Genomic DNA, 21,108 nt, shown 5'->3' on the forward strand with positions numbered 1-21,108 from the left:
GAAAGATTTTAAATATAAACATATATCTATGTAGCAAAACATTTCGGGCTCCAGGAAGTTGTTTATGGCGGTGTAACTTGCTAAAAACTCAGTGAAACAAAGCAACAAAAAAAGTCCGAAGAACAGAGACAAGTGAGATCATATTCTTCCCTAAGACACAACTTGGACATGGGGTGTAGGGGGCAACAGCAGATGTGGGAAGTTAAAAAAAATCTGGGGGAAAAATGATTCATTATAGTGGATGACCAAGTAAATGCCTTTCTAAGAATGCCAGCTTGGCTTTTTCTCTCCTTGAGTGCTCTACCGTGATCCCCTCAGCCCATTCTAGATAGGCTGAGCTGGATGGATCTGTGACACTGAGGTCTTTACTGTTTCAGAAGGGGCTTTTCTTACTATAGCAGACATTCAGGTGGCCTTCCAGGCAGCTGGCAGAATCCTGTTCCAAGGGGACTCTTGCATTCCATTCCTTTCTTGGCTCAACCTTGTATAGGATGGCTTGGTGCTTTCCATGGTCTCTGGGGAGAGCCAGAAAAACTCAGAGCACCGTAGAGACTCCTTCCACTTGGCACCACTTCTGGCCTGTGAGCACATTTATCCTCAAAAGGCCCATTTCTTACCTCCCCAAGTCCCTCCATTTCTCTGCACATGGAGGCAAGCAGCTTATGGCTGAAAGTCATCGAGGTACCATGGGGACAGCCAGCCTAGCAGAGCTGGATGTAAAAGTCACCCATGAGTCACATTGTCCTATGCACTTGGCAATGTTGTTACATTTCGGTGGAGTCACTATGTTAAAGGTTTTAAATAACTCCCAGTGCAGCAGTATTTGGCCCAGCTATGTTCATTTTAACATGGAAGAAGCTGAAATTAAAATGACCTATGCTCCATGGCAGGCCAAGATACAGCTGTGCTCCTCCAGGAGATCGGGGCTTCCTGAGGACATTGTGTGGGCAGAGCATCTGGCATCTTAGAATGTGAAGCTACACCATAAGCAGGAATGTATGGAGCACACATGGCTCTGCCATACACAATGTAAAGAACTCTTGGGAGAAGAACACTAGAAATCCCTTGATTGCTCTGGAGGCTCAATTCCTCCCTAGTAAACGTGGTTTTACCTTGCTTGGTGCAGGCTCTTCTCCCTTCAATGCACGCTCCAGTGTGCTTGCCCTCACTGGGGAGTAGTGAGGCTCCCCGCAGAAAGAGACTTTTGGCTCTGTTTCTGAATGGTGTGAGAGCCATTGAGCCATCTTGCCAGCTCTTGCCTGCTATAGGTGCTATGTGATGGAACAGATGGCAGACAGTAGTCTCAGATACCATTTCAGGATCTGGGTGGTGGCACAGGGGTTGGGGGAACTAAGTGGAAAGGCTGAGAGGTGGAGATTCTGTGTCCTTTGTGCCTTTGTGAATAGGATTAAGAGGGTAATCATCTGATCCCCTCTGTATGTTGGAGAATCTAGGAAACAGAAAAAGAGATTCCCAGGAGGGACACTCTGGGCTCATGTGTTCAGGGAAGCACTGGGTTAGCTGAGCTGTGAGTCATTTGGCACTGATGGGCTTCCCACCCCGTGTTCCTGTCTGGCTTCATTAGCCTGTGACAGCTATGACTCCTAAATTGGGGACCATGGAACAGCTGCAGGTGCATGTTAAAATCCTTAGCAGGCTGCCCTTAGGAGGAAGTGGCAGGTACCCTGTGAATCTTGTACACATGGATAGGACAGGGGTGTGACTGAGCCTTCGTGGAAGGTGCTCAAAACTAACACCTGCTGCAGTCATTGGCTCAGATGAAATCAAACCGAGGCCTTCGGGCAAGCCCTTTGAGGCATGGAGAATAATGAGCAGCATGTGATCTTGGTCAGTTTCTCTCCCTCTCCTTCAGCAGCGTGATCCAAATCAACCTGGAGGTCGGGGATGTATTGTTGCCCCTGAACTGCAGCATCACAACTTACTTTTTTTTTTTAACATTTATTTATTTTTTAACATTTATTTATTTTTGAGACAGAGAGCATGAACAGGGGAGGGTCAGAGAAAGAGGGAGACACAGAATCTGAAACAGGCTCCAGGCTCTGAGCTGTCAGCACAGAGCCCGACACGGGGCTTGAACCCATGGACCGTGAGATCATGACCTGAGCCGAAGTCGGACGCTTAACCGACTGAGCCACCCAGGCGCCCCAACAACTTACTTCTTTAATGTGGAAGTGGTGTAAGATGGAGGATGGCTTCCAGGTCACCGAGATCTGGCCTTGACTCCCATCTGCTCTCTGTGTGATCTTTGACACGGTCTTACTCTGGTTGCCCCTCATTTGAGGTCTGTCACAAAGGGTTAAGATCCAATCCCTGCCCTTCCATCTTATCTACATCACTTGGCTCACAGTTGCCTTGAGCGCTGGCATGCTAAATATTTACCAGTCCTTGAACATGTTACTTTTTCTCACTGCTAAACCTGGACCTAGAATGCCTTCTACTCCTCCTACACACCCCCGCTCATGAACTCCTTCTCACCCTTCCAGACCAGTGTCCCATGCCTTTTACAGAAGGAGGGCTCTTCCGTTGTCCTCCAGTAGGGCCCTGTTCATGCTTCTGTAACAGCCATCAGTCCCTGGACCGGGAGCCCCTAGATGACAAGGACCACATATGCCCCCCTTTTTGCACCCCAGCACCTGGCACAGTGTGTAGCATGTGGTAAGTGTGGAGATTGCTTCCTGAAGGCATACATGAATGTGGTCACACGCTAAGATAGGCTAAAATCCATTTCATTTTAACCCTCCTCATCTTCATAGAATTATCCTGCCATCACTGTGTAATCATTTTGGATCAGAATACTCTCCCTATAAACATTCAAGCAGACAGATTCATTATTTGGAACATCTAAGTCAAATTTCTGTGAACTTGATTTCACATCATTTCCCCAATGTCTTGACATTGCAAAGCCATTCCCCAAGGATTGCCAGATAATGTGATTTAATATTTTCTCTGGCATAGCAATACTGTCTATTTAGCTGTCATGTCTGCACATCAGTTTACAACACTTTATTCCTCTTGGGGAAGAAGGAATTAGTAATGTTAAAGCAAGGCTTATCACATGTAGCCATTTATTTTAGAGTTATTTTTAATGATTGTACTGTAAGTCTTGAATGGTCGAGATAGAATCTCAGAGTTTGCCTATTTTATTGCATAAGGAAACAAAACTACAATTGTCCCCGATTGGAGGAAATTTTTCCTCAGTGTATTAAACACTAAATTCAGTTTAGTCAGCAATGATCAAATATCTACTAAGCACTGTGTTCTTGGCCAGACTTCCCTGTCTTTTATTTTTCTTTTAATTTTTTAATGTTTGTTTATTTTTGAGAGAGAAAAACAGAGCACAAGCAGGGGAGGGGCAGAGAGAGAGAGGGAAACACAGAATCCAAAGCAGGCTCCAGGCTCTGAGCTGTCAGCACAGAGCCCACGAACTGGGAGATAATGACCTGAGCCAAAGTCGGATGCTTAACCGACTGAGTCACCCGGGCTCTAAAAAATCCCTGTCTTTTAAAAACTGTACACTGTTCTCTCTGATGTGTATGGAAAGCATCTCTGTAGACTAGCCTCATGTGCCCTTTAACCTTGGCGGCCTGAATCAAGATGGCAGCTGGGCTCATGGCACATCCCTTAGGAAAACATTGACTCTGATTATTCCAGCCCCTTTGCTTGATCTCCTTCCTCACTGAGTTATCAGTAGGGGAAAGAGAGAAAAGGGCTAGGAGAAAACATCTACCTTAAGATTCAAATATCTAGAGACAACAGTTGTATTTCATTTCAAATAAACTACACATGTATTTTTAAAATTTAAACCAATGATTTCTCAAGTCTTTATTGTTCAAAGTGGACCAAGTAGAGAAGCAGTCAAAGAAAACAGTGGGTGTAAAAAACCTGAGTGTGAATCCTGGCTCTCCCGTTTGCTGTTCATCCTTAATGTCTTTTGTCTAGAAAATGGGGGTGAGGAAGTGTGGTTCAAACGGTTGTTGTGCGGATTCAGTGAGACAAGGAAAGTGGCCTGGGAGTGTTTCCTTATCCACGAAATGGCGGTAGTATTGACTCCCTCCTGGTGGTGGTATAGGAATTAAAGGAGAAAGACAGGGAAGAGCCCCCAGGAGAAACGCACCTTCCCTAATGCAGCAGACGAGTCTGGTCCTCCCTCCACCCCCACCCAGCACACTGTAAAGTGGGAGTGAAGTCCTCCCACCCAGCCAGGTTCCAAGCGGTGTCTGAAAGTGTGTGATTTCTTTAAAGCCATTCTAAGACCTTATATTTTAGATTAGAAATTGAGAAAAGGACTCTGTTTGTGGACAAGTGAACCCAAAGGCTGTTTCTCAAAGTTTCTCCAGAGACGCCTAGGAAGGAGCCAGGCTAGCCAGGACTTTTTTGATGATATACCCCAGTATCCATGGATGGGTCTCCCCTTCCCACATTTGCTTTTCCTCTGAAACATTTTTGGGTGATTACAGTCTGTTGGAAAGGTACTTTCTTGTTGTCTGTGGACCCAGGCAGTTTAATTATGTCAAATAACAAATTTCACTCTAATTAAAAAACATGAATTAGGACCTTCTCTGTTCCAGATATGCTAAATACTGATGTCATAGCTTAAAAATCACCTGTCTCTAGCCTTGTTTCTTTTCAATCTATAATTCACACTGCTGCTGGAACAGTTATTCTAAGATGCAACCCTGTGTTATCCCCCCGCTTAAAATTCTCAGTGGCTTTCCATTGCCAACACTAGCTTTTCCCAAGAGGTGTTCCAAACAATAATTTTATGAATTTTTTTTTGAAAAGCAGTTTGGCTGCATCACACAGAGTTCAACAGATTTTTCTGTTGTTTGCTTTTTACTGTAAGACTCTTAACAGTCCATATTATGCAAGCACTAATGTTCCCTTTGACTCCTGGTGTAAGAATTAGAGCTTATCCAAAGTCCTCTTTTCCTAGAGAAAGTCTGTTAATTTTGTGAGTTTGAGAAACATGTACCTATGATAACAACGTTCAGAGTCATTGTTGTTCAAGTCCCTTCCTGAACTTCAGCCACACTCCTTGCCACACTACACCCATCTTATTAGAATCCAGTCCCCTTATTTTCTTTCTCGCTTCTCACTCCTAGCCAAGCTCACTTCAAGTGTCATTCTTACATAAAATCATCCCTAACTCTCAGGCAGAATGGATTGTTCTCTCTCCAAAACTCCAATTGCACCTTCACTATAGACCATATCCTCTTGCTATCATTATTGGTTTGTATGTATGACTTCTAAGTTGTATATGAGCCCAGAGCCACTTTTTCACAAAATAAATGCATATATTTTCAACCTTTCAACCTTTTCATTATAATTACCTTTAAACAACTGAAACAGTAATACAATTAATACTTAGCTGTGTTAATGGTAACCATTCAAAAACTTATGTGCAAATGAAAAATCGGCTTTGGAATTATACTTGATTTTAGATTCTTTTCTATTACTTACTAGCTATAGGACTTTGACCAAATTGCTCAAATTCTGTAAGCTTCAGTTTTATCATCTATAGAGTAGGAAAAAGGAAAACCAAAGGACTGCTGAAAGGTTTAGAGAAAATGTTTTTAAAGTGTCATGGATAATACGTATCACTGTGTAGATCCTTGGTAAATTCACATGATGGCATTGCCATTGTAGGGTACTTAGCAAAATACTTTGCTCTAAGTAGGTGCTAGACAAACTCTAGTTGCAATTCCCTTCCTTGTCCTTCTAGCAATCTTAAATCATTCTGGAGAGCAGCAACTTAATCATTTAAACCAGGTATTTATTCAACACTTGTGACGTGGTCATGACCATTTCATTAAGAAGTTCTCAGTGGAGACAGGAGAAGATGATGATCCATCAACACCTCTCAAGCCAAGTAACCTATTCCTTCTTAGAATCAGCTCATCATCTAACACCGGGAAGGTTGATGGACATCAGCAAATTGATGTCCACAGACCAATAAAACAAAAGGAAATTATTTGCAACCTATTTTAAGCACAGCATAGTATGGAATACAAAGACAAGCAAATCCAAGTCTTGCCCTTGGAGAGTTTTCAGTCTGGTAGGGGACAGGAAGCATGCCAGCAAAGGATTCACAGAATATTGTAAAGAGCCTTGACAGGGGAGAAAAAGTGCCATGAGGTCAGAGAAAATGCAAAGGTGGATCTGGGAAAGGCTTGATGGATGAGATGTAAAGATGCAGAGATGAAACGGGGTTGCCAAGCAGAAAGTGTAATGTCCGTAAAGACCCAGAGGAAGGGAATCTTAATGTATCAAAGGAACATAGTCCAATTTGATTAAAGTATATGGTATATATGAACTTTAGAAATGAAAATTGTATCTTATAGGAATTAGGGAATTAATGCAAAGGAGTAATTGGATTAGCCCTGTCATTTAGGAAGAGTCCATTTGCAGCAGTAGATTAAGTGCATATGGGGCCATATTCCAGTGAAAACAGAGGGAGCATTTGTGCATGCTCACATCAGAAGATCAGGAACCTGCTCTCAGCTGACTCAGGCGTCTCTACCATGGATCACTCTCCTTTCTTTATTATATCCTCAGTGGCATTTATGTTTGGCTTAGGTTGGCTTTTACATTTATTTATTTTTGAGAGACAGAGCACAAGTGCAGAGGGGCAGAGAGAGAAGGAGACAGATTCAGAAGCAGGCTCCAGGCTCTGAGCTGTCAACACAGAGCCCGACGCAGGGCTCGAACTCACAAACCATGAGATCATGACCTGAGCTGAAGTCGGACGCTCAACCAGCTGAGCCACCCAGGTGCCCCTAGGTTTTCTTTATTGTTGGCTTGTCTCCATGTCTTAGTTTTTCTTGTTGTTTCTCTGGTTTTTCTTCTAATTTAGCAGTGGCCACTACAGTGACCACCACAGAACTCTGGAAGTAGATGCTGTTTTGTAAAACCAAAGATGCAGAGAGATACCCTATTCTATAAATAGTAATGATCCATTGATTTCAGGCTCTAGAAAAATTAGATCCCAGTATTGCTCTTCTTTTGACAAAGTCATATTTAAATAAACAAAAAGTGAGAAAATGAATGAAGTGACCATAGTCATTGATAGTTTGGGAACATGCACTATTTTAACTGTGAGCTCTTGGCAGTCAGCATAATTACTCATATTTAACAGTTGTAGTGTATATTATTTTATTATATTTTATTTTATTTTATTATATTTTATTTTATTTTATTTATATATATTATTTTATTATATTTTATCCAAATTATCTATGCTTTAGGGAACAGACCAGAGAGGAGAACTTTGCATCAGAATTAGGAATATTTCTGGAATGAAAATAAAGTATCCATTGTTTTGTAAAATAAATGAATTCTTGACCCCCTGCCCATAAAGAAGTCTTAATATATCAGATTCTGTTTTCCCATTGTCTTTTGTTATAAAATCAAAGATAAGTTCCTTTAGAAATGTTCATTTTGAGAAATGTCATATTTAAAAATCCAGCCAGAGTTTCAACGTACCTTTAAAATAAGAGTTTCCTTGTAAAGTATTAACATTGCTCAAGATGATCCTGTAAAGGTATACAAAATAATTAATTTTGCTGTTAGGAAGGTTTGAAGGAAGAGAAATCAGACCAAAATGAAAAAATATATTTGAACGAAAAATGACTTAGCAATATATATACGTATGTGTGTGTGTGTGTGTGTGTGTGTGTGTGTGTGTGTATATGTATATATCTCTTTTTTTTTTTTTTTAATTTTTTTTAACGTTTATTTATTTTTGAGACAGAGAGAGACAGAGCATGAACGGGGGAGGGGCAGAGAGAGAGGGAGACACAGAATCGGAAGCAGGCTCCAGGCTCTGAGCCATCAGCCCAGAGCCCGACGCGGGGCTGGAACTCACGGACCGTGACATCGTGACCTGAGCTGAAGTCGGACGCTTAACCGACTGAGCCACCCAGGCGCCCCTATATTTCTTTAATATATATTAATTAATTGATGGGTGCTGGATTCTCTGTATTGGGAATCCAAAAGTAATTGAAATCTGGCCATGCCCTTGATTGTTTTGTAGCCTGGCAAAAGTAAAGTGTCATATAAACAAGCATATTTACACTGTGATGGGCTTAAGTGCTCAGTAAAGAAATGAGGCTGTGCTGGGGGAAATACAGCAGGAGAAACTACCTGACCCTCACAGAGAAGGTGGCATCTGAACAGGGTGTTGAAGGATGAGTAGGAGTTTAGAACAGTGGGGAAGAACGGAGCCTCTGGAACTGAACCTCGTGGGTTAAATCTTGGCTCTTTTCAGGGTACCTGAGTGGCTCAGTTGGTTAAGCATCTGACTGGCTCAGGTCACGGTCTCGCAGTTCATTAGTTCAGGCTCCACGTCGGGCTCTGTGCTGAAGGCTCAGAGCCTGGAGCCTGTTTCGGATTCTGTGTCTCCTTCTCTCTCTGCTCTTCCACTGCTCATGCCCTGTCTCTCTCTGTCTCTCAAAAATAAATAAAACATTAAAAAAAAATCTTGGCTCTTTGACTAATTCTTGAGTGACCTTGGGAAAATTATTCAGCTCTCTGTATCTTCGTTTTTTCCTCTGAAAAACTGGGATAGTATTTGTAGCTACATCCAAAGCTGTTGGCAAGAATTCATACATGTAAAGAACTTAGAACACTGCCTTGCACTTGGTAAGAGCTCTGTACTTGTGTGCTATTTGTCCCTTCGTTAAGAAAGAATAAAATTGTCACAAGCAGAGGGAATGGCATGCTGCATTTTTTATTTTGTAAAAAAATCCAAAATGCTGTCTAGCTAATGGCTTTTACAAATGAGCAATTTAATGCAAGATGTAGAGGAGAAATAGAAGTCAGGTAGAACCATCAAGAGGCCTTGATTAATGAGGAGGGGACAGAGTTACCATGCACCCCAGGTCTGCTTCCTGACTCCGTCTTTGACAGGCACCTCAGCTTGTCACCAGACAGATAACTGATGTGCAGCAACTCCTTTTTCCATACTGGAGAAAAGACTGTAGTGAAACAGAGGTAATTGAAGAATGAAACCCATTGCCTGCAACACACTACTGAGGAGGCCATAAGAGACAGATAATACTGGTTACAAGATTACAAAGACAGCATAGTAGCCACTACCTAATCCACGAATCTGCTTTCTCTGCTGATCTTTAGAAAAGACTTTTATATGTTGTTAACAGATACATTTAAAGCCCTGACTTTGGGAATTTATATCAGGTGACTATTGAAACTACAGAGGATACAACTTGCTGAAAATAAGTTAATTGGCCTGTAAAGTGTTGATTACTATTAAGGTGTCTAAGTCAGGATAAGAAAAGTAGAAAATATGGTGGAGAATTCTATAAAATCAAAACCAAAGAGAGACCCTACCAGCTGCCTCCTTTCCCCATGGATTTAAGTAATTACTAAAGTGGCTGAAACTTGAAATCCGTTGACTTTACAGTTAACAGCAGCTAAGGGAAGCAAGCCTTTCCGAAATCCTGGCTTGGACAGGCACATCATGATGATCTGGGTAATGGGTTCCCTGGCTGACAAATTCTGCATAGGTGATGTGTTTCATATATTGCATTTCTATTTAATCAGACATGCCTTTGTTTCATTTTCTGTGAAATAGGAAATCAAGGAGAAATTGGATTCTAGTCACAAGCGGGATATAGAAGGCATGGGAGTTCCAGAAATCAAATACGGAGATTCCGTCTGCTTTGTCCAGCACATAGCCAGTGGTCTGTGGGTGACCTACAAAGCACAAGATGCCAAGACCTCCCGCCTTGGACCTCTGAAAAGAAAGGTGAGGCTCACGAAGGCTGTCCAGAATTATTTTCCACTAAACTGGAAGCAAGTAGGCAAGAGCAGCGATCAGGAGCATCAGGCGAACATGATGTTTGTTTACTTCACACTGTTTTTGCTCTTCTGAAGAGTTATTCTGTGACAGATTGTACTTCCTAATTGGTTATTTTGACCCCATATTCAGTGCAAGGGGAAAAAAAAGTTAAATACATGGCAAATCTGTGATGAAGGGGGAGAGTTTGTTCAATGCTCTCTAAAAAACCTGAACTAAGTAACTCTTGGTGATATGCTGTTTGGGGATTACTCACACCATTGCTCTCTTCATTTAAGTGGATTAATTGAGTTTCTGTGTGATTTTCATGATATAGAGACTAAATAGAATTGCTACAGAGAAAATGCAGATTGCATGATAACAAGCCCACAGGAACCAACATGCAGAAAGAAGAGATCGTGTGCACTGATAGGGTATCCACAGAGAGCACTCAGATTGGAGTGGCCCATCACAGCCGGCTGCATTGGGAAACTGGCTTGGATACGCACCACATCTTTGTCCCAAAAAGTTGTTGTAACAGTTTTCTTTTGTTAGGGACCAGAGAATAGATGCCAAGGGCATGAGTTTTCTTGGAAAAATCTCTTTACCAAACACCCGTTTGGGCAGTCAAGGAACCCTAGAATGGCATTCTAGGAGCCATTGTCCACTGTAGCTTGGGTTTATCACCCAAAAGTGCAGGTAATGCAAAGCTTCCCAGAATGCAGGTTGTTGTAAGAGAGGAGGTTGGAAGCAAACCTTAAGGCAATAACTTACTTTGGTGTAAAGTAAAATATACCAAGAAGATATCCAGAAATGTGAAACTAAAATTATGAAGAAGAGAGAGAAAATTAAAAAATAACCAGCCAGACTGAGTAGGTTATACTGACTAGGTTGTATAACCCAACAACAACAACAACAAAACCATTTGAAGGCCTCAGCATCCAGGGCATGAGTTCTAAAGGTCCCAGATGGAATGTGGCTATGCCAAGTGAGCCACACCTTTGTCTCTTCTTGCCCCTCAGCATATTTTCTGAGTTGTGGCACCAAGGAGGTGGGGGCTTGTGTTGGCCTCATTGGGCTGGAGAAGACAGATGAGAGAGGAGGTCAGCCAGGGTCTCTGGGACTTAAGAGGCCAATGTTCTAGAATGGAGGGAACTCTAGAAACATGAACCTGAAATTCTATGTGCAGTTTCCCCTGAAGCTGACCATGGATAGGCTGTGAAGCCAGGACAGTAATAGAAGTCTGCAGCTATGATGGACAAGAGAACAGCAGAGATGTCAACAGAATGACAGGACTAGGGAGGCCAAGGTTGGGGTTCAGGATCCCTCAGATTGGACCAGCCCTTGAAAATACAGTAGGCTTTCAGTTAAATCCCAAAAGGGCTCCACCTCAGAAGTATGAAACTACCCTTGGAGGAAGGGCACCTTGAAGACAGATGCCAAAAACCTATCTATCCTACCAGCCTATCAGAAGAAAATTAAATCCTCTGCAGAGTACAATAATATTATCTAGAGTCTCCACAATTTTTCACTCCTACTAAGGAAATGATGGCATTTAAAGAGGGTGGAATTTGTGGATCTTGGCAATAGCTCTGGATGGGAGGAGACATACTCAAAGGACCCTGCTAACCAGGAGAGATCCCACCTTGAGTTGGTGACTTATCGTGCCTCTCCTTGCGTTTCTCTTCCAGGACCATAGTCTGTATATTTATTGAACTGCTGCAGTGTGCATGTGAATTTGGGAGGTCCCTTCAGAAACTCTCTAAAATGATGTCCTAATGTTTGGCCTCAGGCAGGGCTGCCCTGCTCTATTTTGTGAAGAGCAGGTTACATTTCTTTCCAAAAATACAAAGGATATTCAAATCTGTGTTAAGTATTTCATAAAACAAATCGGGAACCTAGAAAAACCAGTGGGAAACAGAGACAGTAAAAAAAAAAAAAACCTAGAGAATGTCAACTCACCTTAAAGGAAGCCACCTCCTTCCCATTCCCATCTTGGGCTTCTGCTGTCTGTTCTTGGGTCATGGGATTCCTCCGGGAGAAACTGGGCTGCGGTGATCAAAAGGGCACATAGTAAGAGTGTTCTAACAGCTGCATCCCCCCTATTTCTCATTACTTTCTTGTTTGGCTGGCCGTTTTGGATGTGGTATCTGAACAAGCAAAATCTAAGGATTTTGGTCTTTAGAGACCCGAATACTGGGACTGAGGCCAGAGTAAACCTAGTGGCAATATATTGCCGAATCGAAATGCTTAAACAGTTGCTGGGAAGCTCTGACAGGGTAGTTCTGAAACAGTTGGTGAATCCAAAACTAAGAGTATCCTTTGCTAACACTTAAACTAGATGCGGTGCTAAGTCTTGTGTCAAAACTGAACATAAACTTTTGTAAGCCAGTATTCTCCTTCCTGTGTGAATTCATTCTATTAGGTAGGACACAATTTCAGAAGGACAAATAATGAGAGATTTTCACGTGGAAAGGAAAAGAAGTTGCTTTGAGCTAACAGTGAGAAAGACAGGGATGCCAGGGTGGCTCAGTTGGTTAAGTGTCCGACTCTTGATTTTGGCTCACAGGTCATGATCTCATGGTTCGTGAATTTGAGCCCCATGTTGGACTCAGTGCTGACGGTGCAGAGCCTGCTTGGGATTCTCTTCTGTCCCTCTCTCTCTCTGCTCCTCCCCACCTCTCCTGCTCTCTCTTTCTCTCTCAAAATAAATAAATAAACTTAAGAAAATAATAAAAATGAGACCAAAATGCTTTTACTAAAGATATTTTATAGAGCTACATGTTCTATTTAATTGACCCCACCCCACACCCCAGGACCTACAAATGGTCTCCCTTCACTTACATCAAGAAGAAACCATGTCAGGAAGTTGAATTAGGATTTAACTCTGACTTGACTCAGACTCAAACCACCTCAGTTAATATCTGCATACACTTGATCCTTTCAAGGGAAAATGCCACTGACTTCCATCTTCAAAGCTGCTAGTCCTGCCCCAGAATTGTATCCTGATGTCACTGGTGGTCAATATGTATATTTAGCTTTTAGATAACTGATTTGAAATCAGTAATACACTGCCCTTTATAACAAGTATTCATTGAGTACCTCTTAGATTCTAGGAAACATGCTACGTGATTTGCATGTAAATCATTTAGTCCTCAAAACAACCCTATAAGTCCATTTGATGGTGAAGTTGAAGCAAAGAGAAGTTAAGTGACTTGCTTAAGGTCACACAGCTGGGAAGTAGCAGAGTAGGACTGGAACTCACATCAACTAATACCAGAGCCTATGCTTTCAAACCCCCTCCTTAGCCTCCATGAGAAGCAAACTACGACCTTGAGCTGCATCCCCATTTGTACAGTCAACTGTAGCTATCCTTCAGGAGGGGAATCTGAGCCTGATCCCAGTAGAGGATCTGTTAACCCAGTAGAGTTTTCTGTCTAACTTGTTATTCTTCCTCAATTTATCTCTGGACAAAAAGACTCTGAACAAAGTGACTTTTCCCGTTTCCAAGGGTAAGTTTTTGTGTTGATTTCAAGAGAAAAAATCTATTATAAAATATGTTTTCACCTTTTCAAATTGGCCGTCCTAAGGAATTTACTGTAACTCATACCATAGTAGCACATAAAATTTTATTTTCCTCAAAGCACTGTGTCTCAGGAATGATTCATAGGTCAGTAATAGGGAGTATGGGCAAAATAACTTTGTTAATGTCCCATTTTCAAATGGACCCAGAGGAACCTGGTTGGGGGGAAGGAATACAAGGGATGAGGTAAATAAATACTGCAAGAAAAGTTGACTGTCCAGCTATGGAGTCACGTATAAACGGCCCTGGTTCTTTTGCTCTGCGGGTAGGTCATACTCCATCAGGAAGGCCACATGGATGACGGGCTAACACTGCAGAGATGCCAGTGCGAGGAGTCCCAGGCTGCTCGGATCATCCGGAACACGACAGCCTTATTCAGCCAGTTTGTAAGGTACATAAGCTCCTTCCCTTTATCTGAGAGTTTCTACTCTGTGGCCATCCAGTCCTACCTACCCCCACTCCCTTTTCAATACTTGAAGTTTTCAGGAAATTATTAAACACCAGCAAAGAGTTTTACCACAGAGAGCTTGGGACCGAATCTTATTTCCCAGCAAATGACCTCCTACCACCTTCGCCCTCTGCCCAACAGATGCTTGAGCCCCATTGGTTACTGAGGTTGGTGTCATGAATACCCAAGGTCTCCTCCAGAAAATTAAGTGAAGACTGCCAAAGCACTTTAAATCCCTTCGGTATTAGTGTGTGAAGAGGGGAGAAACAGATCCACACCCTCCCGTGCTATTGAGAAAAGCTTTCTACATCATTCAGAATCGTTGCTATGGTTTTTGATCCAAGTAGATTTGCATTGAAAGCCTTGTGTTACCCACCTATGGCTGAGACCTAAATGGGAAAAGTAACTGAACTGCCTGCTTGGATCATAATCCCCTGGATGCCGAAACAATGCTGCCAATGCAGAACGCTGTGGATTGTGTTCACCAATTACCATGAGAAATGGATTCTGTTGTAAACAGTGCAGTGTTCCAAACTGTCCTTTTTTTGTAGGAGAATATCTCTAAAGCCAGGGGGGCTTAAATTGTGTGTGTGAATTTGCATGAAATAAGAAAAAAATTTTATGCCTTTACTTTTCCTGTTGGAATAATGTGATCCAAGCAATGTGTCAGTTAGGATATAGGCTAAGCTGCCGTTGTAATTCAAGATACACACTTATTTCTCTTTTAAGTAATAGTATAGGTTAGGCAAGGTCTGGCTCCAGGGGCTCAGGTTCCTTCTATCTTGCTGCCCTGAGATTTACAGGTTCTTAAAGTGCGTCCCTGACCCAGCACAGCAGCATCACCTGGGACTTGTTAAAAATGCACATTCTCAGGTTCCACCCCAGACGTATTGAATCAGACACCTGGGAAGCGGTACCCCCAGAAAATCATGTTTTGATAGGCCCTCTGGTTGATGCTGAGGCATAATAAAGTTTACAAACCACTGCCCTGGAATAGAGGTCTTACCCTTGGCCACATACTAGATTTCTCTGGAGAGCTTTTACCACCCTGATGCCAAGGTGGCATCTCATACCAATTGGATTAGAATCTCTGTGGTTGGATTCCACCTCTAGCTTTGCCTAAAGCTCCCCAGGTGATTCTAATATTCAACACCATTGAGACCAACTGTCCTGCTATATTTTCTTCATCTACATGATCAAAAAAAAGCTTGCTGGCACCATTTCTCAGGTTGGATACTGCCAAAAAAACCCCAAAAGAATGGAGGGTGTGGGGGAAGAAATTGGAAGTGGCGGAGGGCAAGAGGTTTTTTTTTAATATAGGACCCAGAAATAGATCACGTTTTCTTGAACTCTACTAGTTAAAACTAGTCATGTGACCACACCTTGCTGCAGGGAGGCTGAGAAATAGAACCTCTGGTTGGTTGGCCATGTTCCCAGTACCACTCAGGGGGTCCTGTGACTAAAGCAGAGAAAGGAAGGAAGACAGTTAGGTACTCCTACCGCCGAAGGGAGCTGAGGACTTCAAGTCAGCCATTCTGTCTGCTTGTGGCCCTGCCACTGGTTTCCTGTGATCCCTGAGCAAAGTGGTTCCTCCCTTCTGTGCCATGCTATGTGTCACCTCCCCTTCTTCATAGAAAGGGTATAATATGAATGAATAGCTTGGTATAGGCAGGAAAACATAGCTGTGTGCAAACAAGAGTTTTTTGTGTAGTCTGGACTGTCACCAGAACCATGACCCTAGAGGTTGGATGGCTTTATTTGGTTCTTGGTTCTCTCAAACCCTGCCCCTGTGTCTGTCTTAAAAGTCCCTGGCCGGCCTCATAGATATGCAAAAATTAATTCAGAATGAATCAAAGACCTAACTGTAAGGCCTAAAACCATAAATACCGGGAGAAGAAAACAAAGGCTTCAATTTTTATGACCTTAGATTAGGCAGTGGTTTCTTCAATATGACACCAAAAACAAAAGCAACAAAATACGAAGCAACAATACATACAAAAAGTATGTAAACTTTATCAAAATGAAAAACTTGTTTACTACAAAGGGCACCATCCAGAAAGTGGGGGGAAAAAGCCTACATAATGGGGAAGAATATTTCAAATCATACATCTGATAAAGGATTTGTATCTAGAATAAAGAACTCTTACAACTCAACCTTGAAAAGACAATTGGGCCAATTTACAAATGGGCAAAGATCTGAATAGACATTTCTGCAAGGAAGATACACAAATGGCCAATAAGCATATGAAAAGATGGCCAGAGCCATTAGCCAGGAGGAAAATGCAAATCAAAACCACAGTGAGAGAACACTTTGCTCTCACAAGGATGACTATAATTAAAAAGACTTAATAAGAAGTGTGAGACAGGATGTAGAGAAATTGGAACCTTCATACACTGTTGGTGGGAATGTAAAATGTTAAAGCCATTTTGGAATGCTGTCTGGAAATTCCTTAAAAGGTTAAACATAGAGTTACCATGTGACCCAACAGTTTCACTCCTGGGTATATACCTAAGATATATGAAGCACGTCTACTGAAAAACTTGGACACAGATGTTCAAAACAGCATTATTCATTATAGCCAAAAAGGGGAAACAACCCAAATCACGAACTGATGAATGGATAAATAAAATGTGCCTTATGCATATCCGTACAATGGAATATTATTGGTCCGTAAAAAGGAATGAAGGACTGATACATGCTATTTGTGGTATGAGTCCATTTATACGAAATGTCCAGAATAGGCAGTTCTGTGGAGACAAAGTAGATCAGTGGTTGCCTAGAGCTAAGTTGGTTGTAAGGGTCAAGGGGAGTGACTGCTGACGGGTGTGGAGTTTTGGTCGAAGCTGATGAAAAAGTTCTACAATTGATTGAGGCCATGGTTGCAAAACTCTATAAATACACTAAAAACCATTAAACCACCGAGTTATACCCTTTAAATAGATGATTGTATAATATGTGAATTATATTTTAATAAAGCTATTACTTTAAAAAGTCAGTGGGAGTTACATACCTGACAGTGGGAAAATTATTTTTAAGCAGCTTTATTGGGCTATAATTTACATATCATAAAATTCATCCTTTTAAGTATGCAACTCAGTGAATTTTAATAAGTTTACAGAGCTGTGCAACCATCACCATAATTCACTTTTAAAACATTCCATTCCCCCCAAAAGATTGCTTATGCCCATTGCAGTGTATATCAGTTCCCACCCCCAGCCTTAGGCAACCAGTTATCTGGTTTGGGTCTCAATTTAACACATTTATAAGTTAATGTATACAATATGTGGTCCTTGGTTCCAGATTTTCCCTTAGTATTACATTTTTGAAGTTCATCCCTATTGTAGTACATAAGGGTGTTCTGTTCCTTCTTATTGCTGAAGAGTGTTCCTGTGTATGTGTATCTCATAATACACATCCACATATAAATGTCTGCGTATGTATATGTATGATTGTGTATATACATACACGTGTGTATAGAGAGATCTATCTATAGGGAGAGATGAACAGACAGGTACAGATGCACCTCACTTTCTGTGTGCCCTTTGAGGAACAGTGGATTTTTTTCTATTTTTGCTTATGATCAGTAATGGTTCCATGGATGTTTGTGTAAAAGTCTTTTGATATATATTTTAATTTTTCTTAGGTAAATATCAGCAAATGGAATTGCAAAGTCATATGTAACTCATTTAAACATTTTAATATTTTTATGATAAAATATACAAAGCATATAATTTACTTTTGTAACCATTTTTAAGTATACCATTTAGTGATGTTAACTAAATTCAAATAGTTGTGCAACAGTTACCGCCATCCGTCTCCAGAAATTTTACATCATTTCAAACAGAAATTCCATATGCATTAAGTAATACCTCCCTGGGGCGCTTGCGTGGATCAGTTGGTTAAGCATCCAACTTTGGCTCAGATCGTGATCTCGCAGTTCGGGAGTTCGAGCCCCACATTAGGCTCAGTGCTGACAGTTCTGAGTCTGGAGCCTGCTTAGGATTCTGGGTCTCCATCTCTTTCTGCCCTTCCCCAACCTGTGTGCATGATCTCCCTCCCTCTCTGTTTCTGTCTCTCTCAACAATGAATAAACATGAAAAAAACCTCCCCGTTTCCTCCCTTCCCCTCCCCCCTCCGTAGCCCCCCCCCCCCCCCCCCCGCCCCACTCCAGCTCCTGGTAACCATTATTCAACCTTCCTGTGAATTTGACTGACTTAATTAGAATCCTACAATATTTATCTTTTTATGCCTTGCTTATTTCACTTAACAAAGTCTTCAAGATTCACTCATATTGTAGCATGTTAGAATTTCTTTCCTTTTTAAGGTTGAATAATATTACGTTGTATGCAAATACTACATTTGGTTTATCCATTCATCCATCAGTGGACATGTAGGTATGTTCAATTTTTTAAGAAACTGAAAACCTGCCTTCCAAAGTAGACACACCATTAGACACTCCACACAGAAATATATAAAGTTCCAGTTTCTCCACATCCTTATTGTCTGACTTTTGATTGTATATATTCTAGTGGATATGAAGTGGTATCACATTATGGTTTTAATTTGCATTTCCAAAATGACTAATGATTTTTAACATCTTTTCATGTGCTTATTCGTATCTCTTCTTGAGTAAAATGTAATCAGGGCTTTTGCCTATTTTTTTAGTTGGGTGGTTTGTCCTCATGCTGACATTTGACAGTTTTTTGTATCTTCCGGATGCATGTTTTTTATTGATTCATGATTTGCAACTATTTTCTCTTAGTTTGTGGCTTTTCTTCTCATTTTCTTAATGATGTCTTTTGAAGCACAAAAGGTTTAATTTTGGTGAAGTCCTACATGACATAACTTTTTTTCTGGACTGTGCTTTTGGGTGTCCCCAGAGTCACCAAGACTTTCTCCTGTGTTTTCTTCTGAAAGTTATATAATTTTAGCTCTTATATTTAGGCCGAGGTTGCATGTTGGATCAATTTTTATACACGGTCTGAGGTAATACGAATTGAAATTTATTTTTTTAAGTGGATCCTGTAGATACCTCGTTGTCCCTGTACAATTTGTTGACAAGACCCATCCTTTCCCCATCACATTGCCTTGGCACCTTTGTCAAAAGTCAAGTGACCGTAAATATAAGGGTTTATTTTTGGACCCTCAGTTCTATTCCACTGGCTTTCATACCTGTGATTTGGCCAAAATGATGAACATAGCTTTGTAGTAAGTATTGAAATCAGATACAGTGAATCCTCCAGTTTTGTACCTTTTTTGCAAAATTCTATTGGCTCTTCTGAATCCTTTGAATTCCCATATAAATTTTAGGGTAAAGGTGTCAGTTTCTGCAAAACAGCCTGCCAGTATTTTTATAGAGAATGCTTTGAACCTTTAGACCAATTTTGGGAGAACTTTTATCTTAATTATCCTGAGGCTTTTGATTCATAAACATAGAATGTCTCTCCATTTATTTTTCTTGAATTCCTTTCAGCAAGGTATTGCAGTTTTCAGTGTTTAAGTCTTGGGCTGCTTTTGTAAAATTTGTTCCTAAGTATTTTTTTTTAATGTTTATTTATTTTTGAGACAGAGAGGCACAGAGTGTGAGTGGGGGAGGGGCAGAGAGAGAGGGAGACAGAATCCAAAGCAGGTTTCTGACTCTGAACTGTCAGCACAGAGCCCCACGTGGGGCTTGAACTCCGTAACTATGAGATCATGACATGAGCTGTACTCAGACACCTAACCAACTGAGCCACCCAGGTGCCCCCTAAGTATTTATTTCTGATGCTACTACAAATGGAATTATTTTCTTAATTTCTTTTCAGATTTTTCACTGCATAAATAATACTGGCATATAGAAATTGAGTTTTTAAAATATCCATCATATATCCTGTGACTTAATTGAAAATTATTATTCTGGTGGATGTGTGTGTGTGTGTGCACACGCATGCTTTATCTACATAAAGGGTCATATCATCTGTGAATGAAGAAAGTTTTGTTTTTTTCTTTCCAATATGGATGCCCTTTCTTCCCACCCACCCCCACCACCACCACCACCTCATGACTGCACTGACTAGAACATCCACTATGATGTGCAATCAAAGTGGAAGGAACAGACATCCTTGTTTTGTTCCTGATCTTAGCAGGAGAACATTCAGTCTTTGTTTATTAAATATGAAGTTAACTGTAGGGTTTTTATAAATTCCCTTTATTGGGATGAGGAAGTTCTCTTTTTATTCCTAGTTTGTTGAGAGGTTTCTTTCATCTTGAATGAGTTAGATTTTGACAATCTTTTTTTCTTTGTCTATTGAGATGATCATATGGTTTTTGCCCTTCATTAATACAGTTCCATTAGAAGATGTTACATTAACTGAGAATAGGGTGTTTAATTTCTCACTGGTAAGTTGACTTGTCTGTTTCTCCCTCAATTCTCTCAACTTTTGCTTCATACATTGTGGTCTCTGTTGTTACGTGGTTATATGTTTATAATAGGTATATCTTCCTGATAAATTGACTCTTCCATAGTTACAGAACATTTCCCTTTTTTCTCTGTGAACATCTTTTATCTTCAAGTCTGTTTTGTAGAGCCACACCAGATGCCTCATATGCAGATTATGGTTACTGTTTGCATGGTGTAAGTTCTTCAGTCCTCTTACTTGCAGCCTGTATCTTTGAATCTATAAAGTGGTCTTATAGAGAGCATACACTGAATTTTTATTTTTATGTGCTCTGACAAGTGTCCTCCTTTTATTGGTGTGTGTAATCCATTTATAGATAATGTAGTTATTCAAATTGTTGGATTTATGCCTGCCATTTTGCTGATTTTTATAGATCTCGTGTTCTTTTTTCCTCTCTTCCTCTCATTGCCTTCTTTTGTGTTACATAGATATTTTCTAGTTTACCATTTTAATTTCTTTAAGGTTTTTTGGTTTGTTTGTTTTTATTTGGCTACTTTTTTGAGTTATATTCCTAGTGGTTGCTCTAGGAAACTCACTCTGTTTTGGGCTTCTAACACTCCACCTCGGATTAATACTAACTTAAGTAAAATAAAGCAACTTTGCTCCAGTATTACTTTCCTCCTCCTTGTGATACTATTATCATGTATATTACATCTCCATATGTTATAAGCCCAGTTTTATCATTATTTTCTTATCCATTTGTGTTTTTTAAAATATAAGAACAAAAGAGAAATGAATATGTTCATACCATATTTTATATCTACCTGCACAATTACCTTTACCAGTGCTCTTTATTCCTAGATGTGGATTCTGCTAACTGTC

General features: G+C 40.8%; 1 protein-coding gene across 1 annotated transcript in view; it reads left to right on the plus strand.

Annotated features, from left to right (window-relative positions):
* The window catches only part of RYR3 (ryanodine receptor 3), a 524,410-nt gene that overhangs the window by 247,786 nt on the left and 255,516 nt on the right, over positions 1-21,108 (plus strand). Inside the window, exons 11-12 of the mRNA XM_081795893.1 lie at positions 9,614-9,787; positions 13,670-13,791. Coding sequence (XP_081652019.1) covers positions 9,614-9,787; positions 13,670-13,791 — 296 coding nt within the window. The remainder of the gene's footprint in view (positions 1-9,613; positions 9,788-13,669; positions 13,792-21,108) is intronic.

Source organism: Panthera onca, chromosome B3, assembly GCF_046562875.1.
Source record: "Panthera onca isolate mPanOnc1 chromosome B3, mPanOnc1 haplotype 2, whole genome shotgun sequence".
Lineage (NCBI taxonomy): Eukaryota > Metazoa > Chordata > Mammalia > Carnivora > Felidae > Panthera > Panthera onca.